Genomic DNA, 26,317 nt, shown 5'->3' with positions numbered 1-26,317 from the left:
AAACAGTTAAGGCCACACTTTTTCACGACCCACCCGTGGGTTGGAAACAGGCAACGGGTTAAATAATTGAATTGTCGTAGAATTTTCTAATAATAATTGATTGAAATATGAATTTCAGTTAAAACTTTAGATAATAATTGAGTTTTGAAAAGATTTCAAATTATAATCTTTGAATGTTTGAATTTTTCATACTTTTAACTTAAAATTGTGTAGATTTCATTTTTTTGTAAAAGTTGAATTGAATTTTTTTGAAGTTATTTCAAGTTTTTATTTTCTAATATATTATATTTGATTGAAGAATTTCCGAATACCTGAATAATCGATGAAATTTCGTAAAATTGAATATTGTAAACAAAAGGATTTGAAATTGTTGAAAGAAATTTTTCAGAAATTATTAATAATAATTAATTTACACTTTATAAAGAAGAATTTTAGTTAGAAATTGTGGAAAACAATAATTGAATTAAAATAATAAAAGTAATTTTGAATAAGTTACAGTAACAATATTCTTATAATACGTATAAAATGATGATTTTATCAGTCCCACATTTTTAATTATTATAAAACATATTTAATTTCAAAAAGGTTAGAATTAAAAATTTTGTAAAATATAAATGTAGTTTTAAAAACCTGGAAAAATTCCGTTTTTTAACCTGGAAAACCTGGAAAAGTCAGGGAATTTAAAATGAGTAAAAGCGTGGCAACCCTGAAAATGATTTACAAAAAGAAAATTTCGCGCGTTGCGGAAAATGTATTTTTTAATAATTCTTATTACATGGGGGAGGCGCAAATGGGGCGGTTCCACCACTCGGGTTGGGGTCAAATTTTTTTCTTGAAATCTTGGCTCAATGTAAAATGATTTCCAAACAGAAAATTTCGCGAGTTTCAGAAAAAGGAATTTTTAATACTTTTTATTACATGGGTGAGGCAAATGGGGTGGTTCCCCCACTCTGATTCGGGTCAAATTTTTTGTTTGTAATCTTGGCTCAATGGAAAATGATTTCAAAACAGAAAATTTCGCGAGTTTCAGAAAAAGGAATTTTTAATCATTTTTATTACATAGGGGGTGGTAAATGGGGCAGTTCCCCCACTCAGATTTGGGTCAAATTTTTTGTTTGTAATCTTGGCTCAATGGAAAATGATTTCAAAAAAGAAAATCTCGCGCGTGGCAGAAAATAAAATTTTTAATCATTTTTATTACATGGGGGGTGGTAAATGGGGCGGTTCCCCCACTCAGATTTGGGTCAAAAATTTTGTTTGTAATATTGGCTCAATGGAAAATGATTTCAAAAAAGAAAATCTCGCGCGTGGCAGAAAATAAAATTTTTAATCATTTTTATTACATGGGGGGTGGTAAATGGGGCGGTTCCCCCACTCAGATTTGGGTCAAAAATTTTGTTTGTAATATTGGCTCAATGTAAAATGATTTCAAAAAAGAAAATCTCGCGCGTGGCAGAAAATAAAATTTTTAATCATTTTTATTACATGGGTGAGGCAAATGGGGTGGTTCCCCCACTCTGATTCGGGTCAAATTTTTTGTTTGTAATCTTGGCTCAATGGAAAATGATTTCAAAAAAGAAAATTTCGCGCGTGGCGGAAAATATAATTTTTAATCATTTTTATTACATAGGGGGTGGTAAATGGGGCGGTTCCCCCACTCAGATTTGGGTCTAATTTTTTGTTTGTAATCTTGGCTCAATGGAAAATGATTTCAAAAAAGAAAATCTCGCGCGTGGCAGAAAATAAAATTTTTAATAATTTTTATTACATGGGGGGAGGCAAATGGGGTGGTTCCCCCACTCCGATTTGGATCAAATTGTTTGTTTATAATCTTGGCTCAATGTAAAATGATTTCAAAAAAGAAAATTTCGCGCGTGGCAGAAAATAAAATTTTAAATCATTTTTATTACATGGGGGGTGGTAAATGGGGCGGTTCCCCCACTCAGATTGGGATCAAAATTTTTGTTTGTAATATTGGCTCAATGTAAAATGATTTCCAAGAAGAAAATTTCTCGCGTGGCAGAAAATATAATTTTTAATCATTTTTATTACATGGGGGGTGGTAAATGGGGCGGTTCCCCCACTCTGATTCGGGTCAAATTTTTTGTTTGTAATCTTGGCTCAATGGAAAATGATTTCAAAAAAGAAAATCTCGCGCGTGGCAGAAAATAAAATTTTTAATCATTTTTATTACATGGGGGGTGGTAAATGGGGCGGTTCCCCCACTCAGATTTGGGTCAAAAATTTTGTTTGTAATATTGGCTCAATGTAAAATGATTTCAAAAAAGAAAATCTCGCGCGTGGCAGAAAATAAAATTTTTAATCATTTTTATTACATGGGGGGTGGTAAATGGGGCGGTTCCCCCACTCTGATTCGGGTCAAATTTTTTGTTTGTAATCTTGACTCAATGGAAAATGATTTCCAAAAAGAAAATTTCACGCGTGGCAGAAAATAAAATTTTAAATCATTTTTATTACATGGGGGGTGGCAAATGGGGCGGTTCCCCCACTCAGATTGGGATCAAAATTTTTGTTTGTAATATTGGCTCAATGTAAAATGATTTCCAAGAAGAAAATTTCTCGCGTAGCAGAAAATATAATTTTTAATCATTTTTATTACATGGGGGGTGGTAAATGGGGCGGTTCCCCCACTCTGATTCGGGTCAAATTTTTTGTTTGTAATCTTGGCTCAATAGAAAATGATTTCAAAAAAGAAAATCTCGCGCGTGGCAGAAAATAAAATTTTTAATCATTTTTATTACATGGCGGGTGGTAAATGGGGCGGTTCCCCCACTCAGATTTGGGTCAAAAATTTTGTTTGTAATATTGGCTCAATGTAAAATGATTTCAAAAAAGAAAATCTCGCGCGTGGCAGAAAATAAAATTTTTAATCATATTTATTACATGGGGGGTGGTAAATGGGGCGGTTCCCCCACTCTGATTCGGGTCAAATTTTTTGTTTGTAATCTTGACTCAATGGAAAATGATTTCCAAAAAGAAAATTTCGCGCGTGGCAGAAAATAAAATTTTAAATCATTTTTATTACATGGGGGGTGGCAAATGGGGCGGTTCCCCCACTCAGATTGGGATCAAAATTTTTGTTTGTAATATTGGCTCAATGTAAAATGATTTCCAAGAAGAAAATTTCTCGCGTGGCAGAAAAAATAATTTTTAATCATTTTTATTACATGGGGGGTGGTAAATGGGGCGGTTCTCCCACTCTGATTCGGGTCAAAATTTTTGTTTGTAATATTGGCTCAATGTAAAATGATTTCCAAGAAGAAAATTTCGCGCGTGGCAGAAAATATAATTTTTAATAATTTTTATTACATGGGGGGTGGTAAATGGGGCGGTTCCCCCACTCAGATTTGGGTCAAATTTTTTGTTTGTAATCTTGGCTCAATGGAAAATGATTTCAAAAAAGAAAATCTCGCGCGTGGCAGAAAATAAAATTTTAAATCATTTTTATTACATGGGGGGTGGTAAATGGGGCGGTTCCCCACTCAGATTAGGATCAAAATTTTTGTTTGTAATATTGGCTGAATGTAAAATGATTTCCAAAAAGAAAATTTCGCGCGTTGCAGAAAACGGCATTTTTAAATAATTTTTATTACATATTAACTTTTTATACTTTTATTTTTTTTAAATTCGTTGATCGTAAACGTTGTGAACTTCACCTACCTTAAAATTTAAAAAAGGAAAAAATCTTAATTTTTTTTTACTTTTCTCGAAAGGTATGATAAATTTTTAGATTTTGATTAAACAAGAAATTGTTCAAAGGCAAAGTTTTTTTCACATTATATAAAGAAAATAGTAGCGCGAGTCTACTGCTCAGTGAAAGACCCAAGTACAAGTGGGAAAAAATTCGTTTAATGGCGCCGCTTGAGGAAAAAACGTGTATATAAGAGAGAATGAGAGAGAATAAGAGAAAAGAAGAAAAAATGAGTGAGAATAAGAGAAAATAAGGGAAAATGACTGAGAATAAGAGAAAATATGAATGAATGAGAAAGAATAAGCGAGAATAAGAGAAAATAAAAGAGAATGAGAGATAATAAGAGAGAAGGAGAGACAGCTTTAGGAAAGGAGAGAAAAAGGAAGAATAAGAAAAAGTAGGGAGTAATAAGGGAAAAAAAGAAAGAAAGAGAGACAATAAGAGATACAGGGATCACAGTACCTATTATCATGAAAAAAGGTGAAAAGGTACAATTTTTTTTGAAAATAGGTAACAAATAGGTAACAATAAAAGTACTGTAAAACATGAATAAACATGTAATTTAAGGTTTATTAACATTTTTATTGTTAAAAGAAAGTATTTTTTTCAAATATCTAAATATATAATTATAAATTTTAAAGTATTTTTTTCAAATATCTAAATATATAATTATAAATTTTAAAGTATTTTTTTTCAAATATCTAAATATATAATTATAAATTTTATAAATTTGTAAAATATATATAATCAAAATTTACTCCAAATATATTTATTTCAGGGTTGCCACAAAACATAGATTTTAAAATTCCATGACTTTTCCAGGTTTTCCAGATCATTTTTTTAAAAATTCCAGACCCAAAAGTGAAATCGTTTTGATAAATTTTTTTCTAATTACGACAAAAAGTTTAAAAATCTCCAAGTAAATTATAAATAACATAAGTTATTATTTTTTAATTTTATGAATAATTGAAATTAAGATTAAACTTTGCTAGATTATTTGTGACACACTCCAAAGAAAAGTCCTATGAAAACCTTAGAAGCAAATCGTTGTTTGTGTTATTTTTAACTTAATTAAAAGTAAAAAATTAAAAGTTATTGTTTAATTTTGTAAAACCAAATTTAATTTTAATTTATTATGTTAGTTGTAATGAAGATTTTAATATCAGTTTTTTATATTGAGAGTTAATCCCCTTTGTGTAATTTCATTCAAAAAATTACAACCATAACCTACAATCTTTTGCTTCTAAAGTATCTTTCTTCAGAGCGCATCACACTTACATAGTTTAAAGTAAACGAAAAAATATAGATAAAAATAATAAGAATTTAAAAATTTAGTTTTGTTCAGAATTTTTCACAATTAAACGAGTATTTTAATCATTTTAATAACATTTTGAGTTTCTACAGGGTGTCCGCTGAAAATATGAAATAAAATTCCCGTACATTTCCCACATTTTTTACAAAATTCCCGTACATAAAATATAAGGGTTTATACAATATTGTATATAAAAGGTAAAGTATTAAGAAAAAGTAATAGAATTTTAAATGTTTATTTTTTTATTATTTAAATAACATTTAATCAGTATTAATATTTTTATAGTACATACTGGGGTCACAAAGTTTCAGTACATTTGGACTGATTACATTTGAATGCTCGCTTCACTTCAAATTCAAATATTTTAGTAAAAATGGGTGTAACAGATATCAAACCAATTTGAGATATAACAGATATAACCAATTTAATCATGTCAAAATTAAAATATAATTAATTAAAGTTAAATAAATAATATTTTTAAGCTTTGACAGTTGTACAATATGAAGTATTAATTATATTCTTTAATTCTAGACCAAAATTATTCACAAATATTAAGTATTTTCTTCAAATTCTATAAAAATAAATTTTCTTGCTCTAAATTTTTCGCAGAATATAAATTGCAAATTTGTCGATTCTATTCATTCATTTGTTTTATTAATTAACCACACTTTTGAAAAATATAGAACCTCTTGATTGTAGGGAATTTAAGATAATTATTTATTATTAATTGTTATAATGTTACAAATATTAACTGTGTTATTGTTACTTATTTCATTTCTATGTAACATCCTTCTTGTTTTACAATAAATAAGAGATAAATGTTTTTCAAAAATGTGGTTAATTGATAAAACAAGTGAACGGAAAAGGCGAATTTGCAATTTATATACTGTGAAAAATTTAGAGCAAGAGAAGTTATTTTTACAGAATTTGAAAAAAATACTTAATATTTGTGAATGATTTTGGTCTAGAATTAAAAATGGAATTTATACTTCATATTGTACAACTGTCAAAGCTTAAAAATATTATTTATTTAACTTTAATTAATTATATTTTAATTTTGACATGATTAAATTGGTTATATCTGTTATATCTCAAATTGGTTTGATATCTGTTACACCCATTTTTACTAAAATATTTGAATTTGAAGTGAAGTGAGCATTCAAATGTAATCAGTCCAAATGTACTGAAACTTTGTGACCCCAGTACATATTTTTTAAATTCAAACAACGAAATATAAAATTATTTTAAATAAATATCAAACAAAATTATTTTTTTAAGTCTTTTTTTACTTTGAAATTCTACTTCAAGCAATTATATTGTGGACTCAACCTCAATTATAAACTTTTAGGTGCTTGCACATTTCCAAATTTTTTCATTATTACGACCATTTTAAGTAAAAAATCCCGTTGAACAAAATAATTCCCGTACATTTCCCGCACATTTCCCGTACAAAAAAAATTCCCGTACAATTCCCGCATTTCCCGCTTTTCCCTGTATCTAAAATGCATTGAAAAATATTAATTTTAAAATTATGCAAAGGAAAATATTGACCAGAAGAAACTAAACTTTAGAAACGATTTAGATTTTAACTGTAAGCACTAAATTTAAAATCAAAAAGATATTGTACAATAACAACTTAAAACTTGAGATTTTGAATATTCAAATAGAAAAAATTGAATTTTCAGAATGAGAATTTATAAAATTCCCTGACAATTCAAGGTTTTCCAGGTCTGTGGCAACCCTGTATTTCTTTGATGACGATCTCTTTGGCATGATTTTTTACTGCTTCTTTTAAAGCATTTTGCATTGATTCTGAATTTTTGGCAAAAAATGTAAAATTACATCGTCCAACGGGGGAAAAAGTGACCACACGTCCAACCGATTAATTAATGCTTTATTTTAATGCTTATTAAATAAGGGTTAATTTTATGTAAGAAAAAAGATATTCAAACGCAGAAAAATAATTATGAAATAAAAAATAATTTTTAAAACTTACTGTGATAACTTAAAATAGGTAAAAAAGGTAACAAATAATCAAAATAGGTACAAAAGGTACCAAATTTCAAAATAGGTACAAAAAGGTAAATAGGTAACACTCTGTGATCCCTGAGATAATGAAAAAAAAATAAGAGAAAATAAAAGAGAATGAGAGAAAAATAAAAGAGATTAAGAGAAAATGAGTAAAAATAATAGAGAATGAGAGAGAATAAGAGAAAAGAAGAAGAAATGAGTGGGAATAAGAGAAAATGACTGAGAATAAGAGAGAATGAGAGAGAATAAGAATAAATGAGAAATAATAAGCGAGAATAAGAGAAAATAAAAGAGAATGTGAGACAATAAAAGAGAATGAGAGACAGCTTTAGAAAAAGAGAGATTAAGAAAAAATAAAGAGTAATAAGGGAAAATAAGAGAGAATAAGTGAGATTAAGAGAAAATGTGTAAAAATAAGAGAAAATAAGAGAAAAGAAAAGAAAATGAATGATAATAAGAGAAAATGACTGAGAATAAGAGAGAGTAAGACTGAATGAGAAAGAATAAGTGCGAATAAGAGAAAATGACTGAGAATAAGAGTGAATGAGTAATATAATAAGCGAGAATAAGAGAAAATTAAAGAGAATGAGATATAATAATAGAGAATGAGAGACAGCTTTAGGAAATGAGATAAAAAGAGAGATTAAGAAAAAATAAAGAGTAATAAGGAAAAATAAGAAAGAAAGAGAGACAATAAGAGAGAATAAGAAAAAATAAGGGAAAACAAGAGAGAATGAGTGAAAAATAAGAGATAATGAGAGACAATGAGAAGGAACGAGAGAGAATAATAGAAAATAAGAAATAATGAGAGAAAATGAGAAAGAATAAGAGAAAATATGAAAGAATAAGAGAGAATGAAACAATAATGGATTAATGGTTCTTATCAGTAGACCAATAAGAATATGATTAGAAAATTTTTGATTGCCAGCGTCACCACCCGCCCGTATCAAAAAAACGAAAATATCGAAATATGTCCAAAAAAAATTCATAACTCGAACAATTTTCGACCAAATTCTTGTCTCTTGGTCGCAAATTAAAGAGGGATTAATGCTTCTTGTCACAGGACCAATAAGAATTTGTTTAATAAATTTTTAATAGTCAGCGTCCCCACCTGCCGAATCAGAAAAACGAAAATTGGAAATAAGTTCAAAATAAATTCGTAACTCGAACAATTTTCGACCAAATTCTTGTTTCTTGGTCGCAAATTAAAGAGGGATTAATGCGTCTTGTCACTAGACCAAGAAGAATATGATTAGAAAATTTTTGATAGCCAGCGTCACCACCCGCCCGTATCAGAAAAACGAAAATATAGAAATATGTCCAAAAAAAATTCATAACTCGAACAATTTTCGACCAAATTCTTGTTTCTTGGTCGCAAATTACAGAGGGATTAATGCTTTTTATCACTGGACCAATAAGAATATTTTTAAAAAAATTTTGATAGCCTGCGTCCCCACCCGCCCGTATCACAAAAACGAAAATTGAAATATGTATGTCGAAAAAAAAATTCATATCTCGAACAATTTTCGACCAAATTCTTGTTTCTTGGTCGCAAATTAAAGAGAGATTAATGCTTCTTATCACTAGACCAATAAGAATATGTTTAAAAAATTTTTGATAGCCAGCTGCCCCACCCGCCCGTATCAGAAAAACGAAAATATCGAAATATGTCCAAAAAAAATTCATAACTCGAACAATTTTCGACCAAATTCTTGTTTCTTGGTCGCAAATTAAAGAGGGATTAATGTTTTTTGTCACTGGACCAATAAGAATATGTTTAAAAAATTTTTGATAGCCAGCGCCCCAACCCGCCGGTATCAGAAAAACGAGAATATCTAAATATGTCCAAAAAAAATTCATAACTCGAACAATTTTCGACCAAATTCTTGTTTCTTGGTCGCAAATTAAAGAGGGATTAATGCTTTTTGTCACTGGACCAATAAGAATATTTTTAAAAAAATTTTGATAGCCAGCGTCCCCACCCGCCCGTATCAGAAAAACGAAAATATCGAAATATGTCCTAAAAAAATTCATAACTCGAACAATTTTCGACCAAATTCTTGTTTCTTGGTCGCAAATTAAAGAGGGATTAATGCTTTTTATTACTGGACCAATAAGAATATGTTTAAAAAATTTTTGATAGCCAGCTGCCCCACCCGCCCGTATCAGAAAAACGAAAATATCGAAATATGTCCAAAAAAAATTCATAACTCGAACAATTTTAGACTAAATTCTTGTTTCTTGGTCGCAAATTAAAGAAGGATTAATGCTTCTTATCACTAGACCAATAAGAATATGTTTAAAAAATTTTTGATAGCCAGCTGCCCCACCCGCCCGTATCAGAAAAACGAAAATATCGAAATATGTCCAAAAAAAATTCATAACTCGAACAATTTTCGACCAAATTCTTGTTTCTTGGTCGCAAATTAAAGAGGGATTAATGTTTTTTGTCACTGGACCAATAAGAATATGTTTAAAAAATTTTTTATAGCTAGCGTCAACACCCGCCCGTATCGGAAAAACGAAAATATCGAAATATGTCCAATAAAAATTCATAACTCGAACAATTTTAGACTAAATTCTTGTTTCTTGGTCGCAAATTAAAGAAGGATTAATGCTTCTTATCACTAGACCAATAAGAATATGTTTAAAAAATTTTTGATAGCCAGCTGCCCCACCCGCCCGTATCAGAAAAGCGAATAATGAAATATGTCCAAAAAAAATTCTGATTTTTTGGAAGTATGTAATATAAATTTGTATAATTTCCATTTAATAATTTCCATTTAATGTCTGTTATGCTATGTTTGTACTACACTGTAACAAATTTAGAGAATTGACGGTCACTGGAGTTGGGAGTGAACTTTTTCGAGTTAATTAGTTAGTGCGTACTAAAATAAGTCTGATTTTATTTGTAAAGATTAGAAATACTACGATAATAATTGTTTTGATACAATTAACTATTTTTTTTAAATTTAATGATGAAAAGGAATGAAAATATAAATTGTAATTTTAATTCGTGACCAATTGTATTCCTCTAATGATGAAAATAGAATGTGCACGCGCGCTTTAGCGCGCGTATCTAATGCTAGTTGTTATAATATATTATAATCATGCGTCCAATAATAAATTTAATTCACTTGGCGGGTTTTTTGAAATCTACGAAATTCACCAAAAAAACTAAAATTCTTGAATTCTGCGTAAATTTTTTTTACCTTTTTTGTAAAAAAGTAGCATTTAGTAGCTTTTTGACAAAATAAGTAGCAAAAAGTAGGCTGGACCAAAAAAATTTGTCAAAAAAGTGGAAAAGTGTGTCACTTTGAAGCCTGCAATTTGCATTGAGAAAAAGAGTACTGCTGTGATGCCTGTTTTACGCCTTAATTATATAGTATTTTGTAACGCAATTATCAACTGCCAGTAATAGTAATGTAGTTGAAGAAGAAGAAGAAAATTGTTTAAACTTACAGTGCTTAGTCTCTCACAGCCCTTAATCCATCTCTATTATATTCCAAATTCCTTTTCAATTTAAAAAAGTGTGAAACACGCACATTTACACAAAAAAAGCACTTGTAAAATAAATAAAACTGAATTAATCTCTATGAATTGAAAGTTTAAAATAATTATTCACATATACATATAGTAAAAAAATAACAAATAACAAATGACGGAAATTTGTTTCCTAAAATGCGTTTCGAGTTTAAAAAAAAAAAGAAAAAATACGCACTTTTAGATCCAACACTCCCGTAAAATTAAAAACACTTCCATGTTCACTTTAAGCAAAAATGTTTAAAATTGCTAAAAACATTATTTAAAAACATTTACTATAATTATACTGAAATCTCAATACACATAAACCACAATTAACACTAGCAAAAAAAAAACTTTAAGCTTAAATAAACACACTATTAAAGAAAAAACACTTTTTTATATTATTTTTTTAAGAGAATATTTCTACTAGTTTACGCGACTGTTCACAAGCGCGGAGAAAACAAGACTGAACATGCAACTTTTCTACGCGCGCGAGTCTACTAGTGCCGAGAGTGAGAGGTATGGAAGGAGTGGGGATGAATTCATGCATCGGCGTCGCAAGAGGTGGCGCGGACCTTTCCCAAGCGCCTCCCTTTTTACCTCTCTGATTGAAAGAATTTCAATTTTTTTCAAAAATGTTGATAAACTATGCAAATAAATTTGAGCGCGAAATTTAAATGATAATTTTCATCACAGGTTAGAAATAATAATTCAGTGTTGCCAATCGTTTTACATTACCAAGTGAGTCAAATCATTAAATATTTCTCATGTTTTGACTAGCTGCGTCAAGCGATAAAACTTCCTTAAGAGATATTTAGTTTAAAAAAATAACATATTTACCTTTTCTATCAAAGAAGATTCTTAATTTCTTCTTATAACATTTTTTTACGTATTGTTTATAAATTATTATATAAATATCTCAAAAAACATTATGTTGAATATGGCGTAAAATAGTAAAAATCCTAAAACTTTTATAATATTCGCTATACACCCAGAATTCAAATTAACAAAAACTGAAATTCATTATACATTTGTTAATTAAAAAAAATATTTTATGTTGTTGAATTCATTGTTATTTTTATCACTTTTTTAGGTTTAGAGAATACATACAGTGTGCATATAAATCAAATGTTTGTAAAAATCATGCTTTTACAAATAATAATATAAAAAGTTTTCTTCTGTTTATATAGAACATGATAAATTTAGTTTATTATAATTATTTAAAGTTTGTACAGTAGAAATTTAAAGAAATAAAAATATACAAATCTTACAATAAATTTGTTGTTTTATACTATTACAATTACACAGTATAGCAGACGCATTGGTTTCGCAACGGAATGTTTTACTTTTTATTATAATAATATATTTATTTTGTTTCCTATATCGAATGATTAAAAATACTTTTTAATTATCTCTGTCAGTCTGGCCCGCACACATTATTACACATTATTGTTGTTATTGGATAATTCAAAAAAATATAAATATATTATTTCTCTCGTGTGCAAAGGTATATATCGATGTATCGTTGTTGCGAATAATTTCATCATTTTGATTTGTCGAGTATGCGTAAAAGGTAGATGATGCTTTATAATATTTGAAACTTTTGTTATAAATTTCTTTATTGTTTGTGATTTTAAGTATATTTTTTCGTTTATACTTGAGGGGAATTGAGGGATTTTTAATGTTGATCATCATATTGTACACTGAGAGAAATGAATAGTCAGATTTTGATGTTAAAAAGATGATGTTACACGATACTATCATTATGCTACTGCCAACCATCACAGATGCTAAAAAAATATAGTTATGCTACCCCGTACTACCAAGATGTTACTCCTGATGATATTGATGGTAACGGTGACTATCTAGATAGCTGTCTGTATACGTAGCATTAAAGATGGTCACCCTAACCACAATTATGTTACCCACTACTATAAATTTCTCTCCGTGTAGGTGTCTGTATGTAAATTTTTTATACAAATCGTTCACCCCTTAAGTACAATGTACTTTTTTTATTTTAAAACCATTTTGAACGTTACACCCCATCTTTGATCACCATTGTTTTATAAATCACGCAAAAGTTGGAGGATTGTTTTGGAAACTATACACATCTAATAATTCATTTAGTGAATCAAGTGACTTTCAATTAGTAGAATTGCACTAAAACTTTTTGTAAAATTTTACTAAAAATTGGAATTATTCTACAAATTGAAAATGGGGAAAAAAGTACCAATGTATATACTTGCGGGGTGAATGAAATTTGTCTCTGTAATTGGGTATTAAAAGTGAGATTCTATATTATTTGCTTGTCATAAACAAAATCAAGTTGTTATAGGTACATTCTTTACTTGGACCTTCTCTAAACTTGAAAGAGGACTATGTCTATACCTATATATGTATTCGAATACATAGAATATATTGACAGGGTTAAAAAATTGAAAGAGTATATTATTAAAATTAAATGTACCACATGCAATTTATGATTAGAGTTTATAATTTTGATGTCGTTTTATAGTGCGAGTGAATATTTTTATGCTAATTGTGTGTTTTTATTAATTTTGATTTTTTCAACAAATGATGCAATTTGTTCAACTTGGCATTTCGTGTTGGTGTAAAATTAGTTTTACAATAGTTTGAAAATGAAATGAAAAATTATTTTTTAATTTAATAAAACTTGAAATCGTGCACGTATTGGCAATGTTGCACTTTTTGTTTGTTATAATCTTATTACAGGCTATATTGGCTATAGCTCTTTATATATAAAATAGAAAGGACTCTAACTAAACATGAGACGCATAATTAATTAATTTATTTATTAAATGAAAGAGTATATAAAGTTGATAGTAATGAGTTTAATAATGCATTTTGAAAAACATTTAATTTTTTATATAACCCATTACGATAATTATATATTTATATTTTAAAAATTGTAATCTTATAATTGAAAAACTCGAACGTTCATAGTTTTAGAGTCGTTTTTATTTATGTACATTTTTATTTTTTCTGTGCAGTTGTAAAAAATAGAATCTATTTTAGTGCATTACAGGCAGCAATGGTAGAAAGTTGGTAAATTACTTTTGGTTCACGACAAGTGAAATTTTTTAACTTTCTTTGTGCACAAACACAATTTCTCATTAAACTAATATCGTACGCTTGTAATAATTGAATGGCATTTTTTAAAAACTATACAATATAATACATTTAAACAATTTACATATATATTTATATAAAAAATATTAATAAAAAAATGTTTTTACTAATAATCTCCATATACTCTAATGAGTATAGTCGAAAACAACTTTGAATTAGTTGCTATTTGAAATGGCTGAATAGTTGATAAATAATCGAGTTTTATGTTTTGATTTAACAGTATTGGATGATGGTTTCTGATTTTTTTTTTTATGATCAAGACCTTTAATTACTACACTTTTTTTCTCGATATACTAATTTATTTGTTTTTTTGTATCAATACCTACACTTGCTAAAAACTAAACGTTTTTTCTTTTATTTATGGTACTCAACAATTTTGAAAAATTTTCCTTGTTTCATTATAAATTTGTAATTTTACATTATTTTCTATATCGTTGCCAAAGAAAATTTATTTTTAAAAAATTTTTCAAGAATAATGTCAGATACCATCGAAAACGATTAAACAAAAATTTTTTTAATTGAAATAATTGTCTTGTTATACAAAAAAATTTTGAATAAAATATGTATAAATTTAATTCTATTTAAATCTTTTCTTCTAAAGTGTTGATAAAAATCTGTCAAGCTTAAAATTTAAAAAAAGTGACAGCTACGAATGTAAAAGTTTTTGCAATGGTTATTATTTTTAAACGTTAATTAAAATGGAAATGACAATTCCATATTATTGCTGTTGGTAAGTGCAATTTATTACAGCCTTGTGCATTTTATTTAAACAATGTACCAGTTTCTATATCAATTCCACCATGCACTGTAAAAATTATGTTTGCTATAATTTAATATATACCTATATATTACAAATCATTCACCCCAAGTACAATATACTTTTTTATTTAAAAACCATTTTAAAAAGTTACACTCATCTTTATCCACATTTGTTTTAGAAATTGCGCAAAAGTTGGAATGATGGTTTTGGAAACTATACGCATCTTTTCCGTTCCGAGCAAAAACTACACGGAGAAAAAAATCAGGGCTTTGTAGCATGGAGTGGTCTGTACCTTTAGCGCATGGGCGCTTCCTTGCGGCGAAAGAACGAACTCGTACGATTGCAGCAAGGCTCCTTACTAAAATAGGGCGAGCTCTTGCTGCAATCGTACAAATTCGTTCTTTCGCCGTAAGAAAGCGCCCATGCGCTAAAGGTACAGACCACTCCATGCTAAAAAGCCCTGATTTTTTTCTCCGTGTAGACGCATCTTTGACAGTCGCTTATTTAGAAGCTCTACTTTTTTTTATTATTATTATTTTCAAGTTAATATTTTGTTGTAAATTGAATTTTTTTGCAAGTTGATGGATTAAAATGTATATTTTTTTAATAAAAATATTATAATATTATTTAGAACATTAATAATATTATAGGTTCTAAAGCGACTGTCAGTGATTCCGAGAGAGAGTTTTTGCTCGGAACCGGAGAGATACGTATAGTTTCCAAAACAATCCTCCAACTTTTGTGTGTGATTTATAAAACAAGGGTGATGGAAGATGGGGTGTAACTTTCAAAATGGTTTTAAAATAAAACGTAGATTGTACTTTGGGGGTGAACGAAATGTATAAAAAATGTATGACTGCTTATACGTTCTTTCTTTTACATTTTGTAAATTTCTATATAAGCTAATGTCATTAGCGTGTTAAAAAATAAATAAATTTACGATATAACAATGTTTAATTACATTCTGAGAATGTGCCTATTGTTTTGAAAATATTTTTATTTTTAAAAATTAAAGATTTTGAATTGCAACTTTTTTTGTTGAGGCATTTCATTTTATCTAAAAGATTAAAAATTCTAAACTAGAGATATATCAATAAAAAAGTCATGTAAATCAAGTGTAAACTGTCCAAAAGTTTGCTTAGTTAAAGTGACATTATTTGTATATCGTTACAAGTAATAAAAACACAGTTTTTTTTACTATTTATAGTCGTCATTTAAACGACTAATAATGTTTCGTCTTTATGAATTTGGTTTCAGATTGTGCCTAATAATTTATAATATGCAGCTACACCGCATAGTCATTGTTATATAGACTTAATATTAAAACGTGTATCTAATGAAGCATTGAATAATTTTCATTTCACAGAGCATCACGGGACAATCATACAAGGGAGTTGGCAATTTATTGCCATAAATGCTTAGTAATTATATGTATAAAAGTATAAAGAAGCACATTTAATTCTACTAATAGAGATGAAAATTTGTTTCCTTTGAAGCATATAATTTTCAAATTCTATCAAGGTAATCAGTCTATATATATATATATATATATATTTTTTTTTTTGCAAATGTTGGTTTTGAAAATGGAAGCCCTGCCCCAGATCGAACAATTTTGTTTTAAAATTGTATCACACAGTCATTCTCTTGCGTGCGCAGGAGAACAAAGAAATATATTAATGGACATGAAAAATTGATAGATACAGAGAGGAAAATTAATTAATTTTTTTTCTTGTGTCCATATTTAAGCATTCACACAAATCTCTTCTTTCTAAAGGCACTACCAATTATCATCGAACCATTAGCAGTTATATTGTAATATTCAAAGGCGTTAAATATATTTTCATTTCATTGTACGCGTAATCAAACTTCTGTTCCATCCTCGTCTTCATCTTCATAAAGAGGACCATTTAGATGTTTCTTTTTAGGTTTCGGAGGTGGTCTTGGGGGTACTTTTTTTTCTACTTTATTGTGTTTAGTAGTTTCTTGTGGCTGGTAATTTTCTACATCATCTACAAGTTGTAAAGAACACTCTGCAGCGCCCTCTGGTGCAGATCTATCAAACGACGTCATGTTATCATTATTGCAATTAACATTATCAACATCATTAGAATTAATATTGTTATTAGCAATAACATTATTATTATTATTTGTATTTTGTTGAATTGAATTATTCAAAATAGTGCTTGGAGAAATGGAAAAATTTCGACTACAACCGTCGCGCAATTCTGGGGTTTTATTTAATGAGATTGCAGAGCTTCCATCAGCAGTAGTTCGCCTACCGAGGTTATCGTACACTGGTTGTTCAATAATATCAATGTCTAACGGTGGTGAAATTGGTGGACCACTACTCCAACTCGGTGCTCGAGGTCGTCTGGGAATTGTAACATATCCTTGACGAGATAAAGCAGGAATAATACTGCCTCCTCCAGTTGTGCTGTATGGTGTTCCACTTTTATTATGGGGTAAAGTTTTAAAGCCACTACCACCCACAGTATAATATTGGGGTGATGGACTACTCAATGTAGCATTAAATTGCCCGTAATGATTCAAAAGTCGAGAATTATCAGGAGCTGTGGATGCCAGACTGGTTGGAGAAACACCTCGTCCACCACCACCACCACCATGGAATGCCAACAAATCCGGAGGGTATTGTCTACTACTAAAACTATTGTTACCCAACAAATATGGACTGGTCCCATGAAATACGTTTTCAAGTTCTAAAGTTGCATCGTTTATTCTGTCTTCTTCTTCGTCATCGTCATCATGGTTATTAATATCCCCGATACCATTAGCAATCATTCTTCCGACGCCGTCAGCTATAAAAAATTTCATGTATTTAATTTTTTCAACTATTTAAAATGATCATTGTAATAAAAAAATGTTTGTATTGCACAGCGCAGCATAATTGGCTTTAAAATAAAAAAAAAAAAAAAGATGACAAGCAACACGCAACCAATAAGCCAAACAACCAGATTGCTGCCAATATGTCATGCTGCCAATATAAACGAGTTGGTGAGGATTACACTAAATTTTAGTTGTGAATGTAATGAGAATTAAAAGAATAAATGTTAAATTGAAGAAAATTAAAGAAATTAAACAAGAAATGATAATAATAATGAGATAATTACTGTACAAATAAATATAAATTTGTGCTTACTAAAAAAAGAGTCGTTATCCAGTAAGGTTCTATTGAGTTCAGTCATTTCTGTTCCATGAGATGTTATTGATGGAGTGTCATACCGCCTAACCGGTTTCATAACAATTGATGTTGTTGGTTCTCCCCCAATTGGATTTACGGTAGTGATTAAAGACTTTTCAAGTTCTGCGAATCCTTGCTGCTGATCCATTGAGTCATTATTGCCGCCGCCACCACTGTCTGAACCCAGGTGATTAAATTTTTCATCAGGCAGTGCTTGTCTCCGACGTCGGCAGTAATATAGACAAAGGGCTATTATCAGTAGAAGAAGAAATAACAATGCTACGCCTAAACCCGATGCAAGAGGTAAACTGATTTTGTAATGACTTGAGCCTCCTTCTTCATCACCACCACTGAATATGTCACCACTAATAGCAAGTGTCACATTTGCTTCAACAGAACCACCTGGACTTTGAGCTATGCATATATATTCCCCTCTATCTGATGTTGTAACGTTGGGAACAGTTAAATTAACCCAGCCACCACCACTAGTGTTTTCCATTAAAATATAACCTAGTGGTTCAACAGCGCCGCCATTATTAGCACTGCTGTGATGCCGTCTTGTCGAATTATTTAATATTCGAGAACGATGAATCCAGTGAATTTGTGGTTGAGGTATGCCCACAGCTAGACAATCTAATCTGACTGATTCTCCACTTTCCACTTGGAGTTGGCGAGAGCTTGGTATAATATTTTGAATTTTAGGTTGACATGCAAATTCATCACTGCTTACTTCATCCCACTTTTTTCCATAAAGGTATGATGGATGTTGACAGGTCGTTTGCTTTGTATATAGTTTTCGTTTAATCGTCCAATCTCTTAATTCTTTTAAGAAGCAGTTGCAATTCCAAGGATTGTTATCAAGTTCTAAACTTCCAAGTTTTGGAAGCTTTTCAAATGTTGCAAGTTTGAGGTCAGTAATATTATTGCCATTTAGTAATAACGTTTGTAGACCGGGCAAATTTTGAAATGATTCTTCTCCAACTGCTTTTATTCGATTTCTTGATAAATCGACCTTTTGCAAGTATGTTAGATTGTCAAATAAACCATTTTCCAATGATTCAAGATAATTTTCATTTAAAAGTAATACTCGTAGTCGATGTGTTTCAAAAAATGTACCTGGCTCAATAAATCTGAGACTGTTTCCCGACAAATCAATTTCGATAACAATTTTGAGTCCCGTAAAGGCTTTTCTGTCTATTGTCTCTATATCACATTGCTTTAGTGTTAGTTTTTGTAGATTGACCAAGTTTACTTGACTGAATGCAAATTCATGTAAATGTACAATGGAATTATCTGTCAGATCAAGGTATTGAATTTCTGATGACAAAAAACTTGGAATTTGATCAAGGTTTTGTCTTATACATTCAGCTGTTTTTTTACCAGAAACCCACTTGCATTTACATGGTGATAGACATTCCCAATTGTCTTGTCCAATAATTTGATTGCTGCTTGCAAGCAGCAAAATTATAAAAACAAGAAAGCATTGCAATTTTTCCATTTTCATTTATAAATCAACTATAGTTGTAGTTAATAAATGCAACTTTTGTCTTTTAAAAATAAATGTTGTTGTACTGTGCCTCTGTAAAACAAAAATTATGAAATTGTTAATCTGCGATAAAGTTGTGGCACTTTTAAAGAATTGTCAAGTTTATATTGGGGGAAAAAAAAATGTTACACTTTTATTGGTATACATTTACGCACATAGTCAATTGCATTAATATTTGGGTGTGTTTTGTCAAACATTTTTAATTGAAATTTATCAACATATATATAAATAAACGCTCAACGTCAAAAAGAACCAAGTTTTGAATTGATGGGAAAATAATGTGGATGCCGCTATTATAAATGATTAATTGTTTTCAATGCATTATTTGAACATATGACGTTTGAAATAATGGAAAAATGTTTATCGGCTGCAAGAAAAGAAACTACTTTATATGTTGTAATGTCAATAATTCCTTATTTATTTTTTGTGTAATTTTGCCATTTAAAAAATATTAAATTGAATTATATGAATTACTATACTAACGTTTACACTTTTGTTCCTCGCCCTTTCTCGTGTCCAAGAAGATCTTGAATAAGAATTAATGGTAGCATTGATGTAAATAAATAATTGTCCTTTTTGGTAAGATTTCCTTCTTCTTCTTATTCCAAGCGGCATGCTTTAGTGAATATCTGAAACATTAATTTTGAATATGTTGGTGTTATGCAAAAGAATCATCATGTTGAAGCAATTGACGCTAAAAAAATTGCAAGTCAAAAAATGTTTTTATATATATATGTATTTAAAGCAGAAACAGCATAATTACACAAATCACCGCCACGTGAAACGATTCTACGGAAATTCCGTGAAGAATTTCTGCAAATATTCCACATTGTATATTTTTGTAGAGTTTTCGTCAACTTTTAAAAAAAATTGTTAAAGAGTTGGTAACAGTTTATTATATTATACTTTTTATTAATATTATTTCCTTATGATTATATTTTTTCAAGTTTTAATTTCTTTTTTATTAATTTTTCACGGAAAACAATCCTTGGCTGATAAAAATCTCTTCAAGAATATACAATGTGGAATATTTGCAGAAATTCCGTACGGAAATTCTTTACGGAATTCTATTCAGAATTTCAGTAGAATCATCGTTTCACGTGGGCATAAACTGTTTTCCTTAAAAATTTGAATTTTTATGGTGTTTATTTTTTGGGCGCATTAGACTTGGAAATCGATTCATTGCAGTTTTAATTGTAATTGTCATAAAATAGAATAAAAGACCTCCAGGGAATAACAATCTATAGCAATTCAAAATTAAAAATGTTGACAATTTTCGACTTTGAATTGCTATAGATTGTTATTCCAACTAAAGTATCAAAATTGAATAAAATAATATACTAATAATAAACCCTTGTTAAAAATGTATTTGAGTCAAGTTCATTAATTTCTCAATAATTTCACAATATGTATACTTTAATAATTTAGTACTAAACTTGATAATTTTATAATTTAATCACTAAATTTAAATTTTGTAAAAATGGTAAACTAATTAAAATTGGTAAAAATGAGAAATAAAGTATAATATCACGAGTCAATGAAATATAATTTCTTCTCCCAAAAAAATATCATTGAAATAATTTGTTTGCTCAACAAAAGTGTATTATTTTACATATGTACATATCAATTACAAAACACTCAAGAATAGTAAACTAGTCAGCATGTCAGTGGGATATAAATTTTCTGTAACAATTATGCATTAGTAACATGTTAAATGTACCTATGATGTTGCCATTTTCGTAATTTGAATAAAAAATAATGTTCTCTTTAAGAAATCTATTTTGTTGCTTTTATGTCAAACGGATATTATATGGATTATATGGAAAATTTCATCTCAAGGTTTTATTCAAGTTTTAATTAAAATTTTTATATTAAATTTTAATATAGTTTTGTATCTTCTTCCAACAAATAATAATATATTATTGACTGTTTTAAGAATATATTATTGACTTTTATTATATTGAAAATTGAGACTTTAGTCCTCAACATCAGCTTCGAGTTATCAAATAAATATTTCATTTAGGTTTCTGACGTACACAACTCTTGAGTGGTATGTTGGCTTAGCGATTTCACATTTGTGAGTTGGAAGACTATATTATGGTTTGAATTGGAAAATTTCTTCTTCTTATATGACTTTTTGTGAATACAATGTATCAGAACAACATAATTGGAAAATTTGTTTATATACGTGTATGGGTAGAGCTAGAGATGCTCTTTGACTGAATGTTTACATGTTTGCGCGTGCGCAAAATATTTATGAAGATTGTACAAACTTATACATAGTGCTTCAGGTCCGTCTCTGGGGAAAGCGGGACCTTGTTCAATCAAAAGTTTTTGTCGGGACAATGCATGCTTAAATGATTTTTTTGTTGCTTGTCTGCGCGCGCGCTGTCTATAAACATCATTTGCAAAATGTTCAAGTGCCTATGTATTTTGAATAATTATTATATTGCGTGAATATTATAGTTTGATTAATCAAGTGATAATTTTTTTTCATCTATTGAAAAATTGTAAATTACTTTGAAATAATTAAAAGCGTCCGATTCATTGCAACGAATGTAATATATAAAATGTTGTAACATTAATACAAAAACAAACTTTTATAATCAATACTTACTGATCCATAAATAAAATTCCTTTTGTGTGAGAAATTATCTCAATGGTTCATATATTCTAGCACTGTAATGATGCTGTGATACATGTTTCCTGCCTTATCGACGGATCCTTCTTCAGACTATGAAACATCTCTTGTCACTTCCAAATATTGAAACTTGTGTGTGTGTTCTTTAACCAATGCATGAAAGAAGAGATGAATCAACACAAACTGATAAACTTGATAATACTTTATAATCTTATTCACATTTGTTGGAGTAAGAAAAAAAACTTTTCCTTTTATAATGAAATAATCACGTGGGGACGCCGCAAACAAAAGTAGAGTTGAAATTAATTGAAAGTGCTTTTCTTGTTTCGCCTCAATGCGGAAGATGCTGTTAATAATCAAGTTTAAGAGATGTTATTGTTTGGAGGTTATAACCATAAAAAATAACACTATAAAAAATGGAATCTCTTCATTGATATAAATATGTATGTATATACATATGCAACTGGAACACACTCGTAAATAAAAAAAAATCGCACTGGCAAAACACACAGTATACACAACACAGGCCAGGCGGATTCACAGACTATTGCATGGGTGACTGATGGTGGTGGTTAGCAGTGTGGGTGCAACAGTCTCCATTGCGACTGGTGTAAGACGCGCGCGACCTCTATATTGCAAAACTGAACCATTCGTACTTTGCTGCTCTTCTATCACATAAAATTATCCGTTTTCTCTGTTGCTCTAGTTCTCTCATTATTCTCGTTTACTCTGGCATACTCTTCATAATAGTATGCGTTATTACTCCCATCCTCTCATTTAAAATACTTTTAATAGTTTCAATTATGCAAATTTGTTGTCTCTCATTTCTCCAATTTTGTTTTGCTCCGCACAAACTCACATTTACAATGCGCATAATGAATACGAAAAACTTGATCACTATATTTTGGTACTTTGTATTATTGAATTAATAATAAATATGCACGGAGAATGAATACTCATATATTCAATTTTGTAAAATATTTATTTTACAATTTGGGGGAAAAGTGCAACAAAGCAAAATTGTAAAATACTTGTAAAATATATTCTCTCTCCGTGTGTATATATTATATATATATAAATAGGGGAGAGGGCCCCATAAGATGGACATTTCCTATAAAATTTTTGTTTAAAGTGTGACAGAATCTTCTCAATTTTTTTATTTTTGTTGTTTGTATAGACAAAGATTTTTATGCATATTTGAAAAATAAAACCAGTTTTTTTTTCTACTGCGCACATCACCTGAATTTTTTGTCAAAAAAAGTTTTATTTCCGATTTTGCTCAAGTCGATAAAGTTATTTAAATTTTTGATTTTAGATAGGTATTTATCGTTATAATATTATTTATTTATCATATAATAATATTCTAAAATAATTTTATTAATATTTTGTTTGTATACAATTTTTTTCTGGGTTTCAAAAAATGGTGTCATTTACCCTAAGATGGACACTTTCGAGACCCTAAGATGAACACCACATTTCAATGTATTTATTTTTATTCTTTCGATTACACATTTTTTTAATAATTTTGTAAGCCTCGCAATTGAGATTTTTTTTATTTTTACCGCCATGGAATGTAGAACTATCGATAGAGAATTCGATATATCGATATATCTTAACTTGGCAAATTAAAGTTAAATATATGTTATTTTTTTTATTCTCAAGTTATATAAAATTAAGATTTTTAATAATGTTATTCCTAATAGTAAATAGAATAAAATGATTAAACATTAGTTTAAAAATTAATACAGGATGTTTATCTTTAATTTACCACACACTTTAAAGTGATTTTTAAGAAGGTGCGTCCATCTTGGGGCCACTTTTTTTTTGGTCAAAAATTTTAACAATTAGAAAAAATGCTATAAAAAATGTTCAAGTTCAAAATAAAATTTTATCTCAGTGGCCATAAGTTACCTAATAAATTGTACTTTCATTTAGTATAAAACATTTTAACATATCTTATTATTCGGTTTGGATTTTAGAGCCATCAATCGAAGTGGTGTCCATCTTGGGGCCCTCTCGCCCCTATATATTACACGGAAAATTCTAATCCTGCAAATTTCACGCCAAAAACATGTTGGACTAATATTCACGAAACTGAATTCTATTAAATAATGTGCGGTGAGTTATAAAATGGAGGATAAACTATAAAAGTTTTTTAATAAATATAGTTAAAACATGTCTAAAGTTTATTTATTCCGTATTCTTTATTTACAGTAGTATAGAGAGGAATTAATTTTTTGAATGTTTTGTCCAATTACCGAAAAGGTATTAATTTTTATGCTCTAAATATTATATTGAATCTAAATGTTAAATTAAGAATTGTAACATCTACATTTTGTAATTTAGAAAATATAATCATTAACGGATGCAGCTAAGAAAAAGTATTAAATTATGGAAAATGTAATCACTAAATGATTGAAAATATTATTATTATTATTATTAAGCTTTCATGAATCAAAGTTATATATTATTTGTAGTTTCAATCTCTGCATAAAGTTTGAAAAATCAATCAGGGGTAATCGCGCGCAGGTCTATGGAAAAACGGGTATTGTCAGGGAATTTCAAAATAGAAAAACTGTGTCAATCAATGTAAACTTAATTTAAAAGTAAAAAAATTTACTTTTACCAAGTTTGAGTTTTAAATACATGCTAAATATACTTTTTTTTCTATAGAAAAAAAAAAAAGTTTAAATGATTTATTGGAATTTTTTTTCAATGAGAACTGAGATATATTAAAGTTCAAGTTTTTTATATTCAACTTTTTAATTAAAGTGACAATAAAATAAATTTACAAAGAGTAAAAAGTGCATTATATGTTTAACGCTCCTGTTCCCACTATATATTATTCGCATATACATAAAAACAAATTTTCAAAGAAAATGATTTTGGAAAATTATATAGGTAAACATATTATATGTTTTTCATTTTCTATAGGCAAGCGTTCCTCTGATGCGCGTATAATATTTTTGATCCCTTTCAATTTTTTTATAATAATAATTTATTTTTAATTCTGTACATTAGGGTTGTTCTTCAGAACTGAATTAAAGAAATATATGGGGTAAAATTCATCAACTGCCTAGGTAAAAAAAAATGTTGTTAAATTTTTTCAAAGTTTTGCCAAAATAATGTTACTATTTTTTTTAATAAAAATGTAAATATAAATTATTATTGAATCTGATGAAATATTTTTCAAGTTGCAGAGTTTAAAAATTTTGACTTTTTGGAATACATTAATTTTTTTTTTCGATTTCAATTGTATATATTGTCAAGTTAAATTAATCAAATTAAAAATGTTAATTGATTTTTAAAGGGTTTTTCACGAGCTGCAAGCTGGTGATGAAATAAATTTTTTTTTTCAATTTGACCTTGAAATTGAAGGTCAAATTCTTAATTTCAATATATTTCAAAATCGGTTTTTTTTGTAACCTATATAAGGTTAAAGAACCAGTACTTGGACATTACAAAAAATGGAACCAAATACAAATTTAGAGAGTAACAAAAAGAATTAAAACTGCTTCCAATGTAAATGAAAAAATAATATAGGCTTTTTCTGAATGTTAGTTTTTGCGGATATAATTCTCAAGTTTTCAATTTCTAAACCAAAAAATTATACGTCACAAACTACTCAAAATCGAGTGTCCAAATTTACCTTCTGCTTTTTAACCTTAAGCACCAGCAGCACCAGTATATAGTTGGACAAAAACTTTACAGGCATTAATCTAATAAAATAATGAATGAATTAATATAAAATGACCAACTAATAAATTTAATAGTTGACAACATGATTTAATATCGAGGAGCAAACAACTAAGGATTTTGGTGTATACCTAATACAATAATTCAGGATAATTCAGGTAATTCAAGATAAGTCAAGGTAATTCACAGTAATTCACGGTAATTCAGGATAATTCAACACAAGTGTACACCATAATTCATTAGTTGTTTGCCCCTCGACTAATATACAAATACAAACATTATATGCAAATAAATATTATGCGTATTTTCTTATATATGTCCAGTTACTGGACCCCCTAAAATGGCATGTCCATAACTACATATTACGGTAAAGAAGCAATTATTATTTATTTTCTAGATTTACATTCAACTAAAATAAAAATTTAGACTAATTTCTTTTAATTTTAATCCTTTAATCATAGTACAAACGAAATAGAACAATTTTGTCAAGTAAAACTATATTATATCTTTGTAAAAGTGTTTGCTAAATTTGCTACAATTTTAAAACTGTCCAAGTACTGGTGCTTTTACCTTATACCATAATGGAAAGTTTACCTTTTTTCCTATATGAGCCACGTAAAAATCAGAGTGGGACCTTGAAAAGTTTTGCAGAAAATAATAATTTATTATTATTTTATAAAAAAAATGATGATTTATAGTTATTTTCTGCAAAACTTTTCAAGGTGATTTTTACATGGCTCATATG

At 28.8% G+C, this 26,317-nt stretch overlaps 1 protein-coding gene and 1 long non-coding RNA gene across 4 annotated transcripts; one reads left to right on the top strand and one right to left on the bottom strand.

Moving 5' to 3' along the window:
- Positions 1-13,417: 13,417 nt before the first annotated feature.
- On the bottom strand, positions 13,418-22,457 carry LOC122507643. Of its 3 annotated transcripts, none has more exons than XM_043620460.1 (4): positions 21,853-22,457; positions 19,719-19,864; positions 17,648-19,268; positions 13,418-17,306 (listed from the first exon to the last, which is right to left on the bottom strand). In XM_043620460.1, the coding sequence occupies exons 3-4, from the start codon at positions 19,191-19,193 to the stop codon at positions 16,351-16,353; spliced, it is 2,502 nt and encodes an 833-aa protein (XP_043476395.1). In that variant the 5' UTR covers positions 19,194-19,268; positions 19,719-19,864; positions 21,853-22,457; the 3' UTR covers positions 13,418-16,350. The 3 variants fall into 3 exon arrangements, with proteins under 3 accessions (XP_043476395.1, XP_043476397.1, XP_043476396.1); XM_043620462.1 differs by lacking the exon at positions 21,853-22,457 and adding an exon at positions 21,272-21,472; XM_043620461.1 differs by lacking the exon at positions 21,853-22,457 and adding an exon at positions 20,956-21,184.
- On the top strand, positions 22,362-26,188 carry LOC122507644. Its single transcript, XR_006302130.1, has 2 exons — positions 22,362-22,486; positions 23,856-26,188. It is a non-coding gene; the product is annotated as an uncharacterized LOC122507644 (long non-coding RNA).
- Positions 26,189-26,317: the final 129 nt, after the last annotated feature.

This window comes from Leptopilina heterotoma, unplaced genomic scaffold (assembly GCF_015476425.1).
Source record: "Leptopilina heterotoma isolate Lh14 unplaced genomic scaffold, ASM1547642v1 Lhet_493, whole genome shotgun sequence".
NCBI classification, from domain to species: Eukaryota; Metazoa; Arthropoda; class Insecta; order Hymenoptera; family Figitidae; genus Leptopilina; species Leptopilina heterotoma.
This window is presented reverse-complemented; position numbering and strand designations above follow the sequence as displayed.

Coding starts and splice junctions, on each gene's coding strand:
- LOC122507643 (XM_043620460.1), bottom strand. CDS start 19,193: ATGAAAATGGAAAAATTGCAATGCTTTCTTGTTTTTATAATTTTGCTG. Junction 17,307..17,647: donor GGATAACGACTCTTTTTTTA/GTAAGCACAAAT, acceptor AATTTTTTATAG/CTGACGGCGTCGGAAGAATG.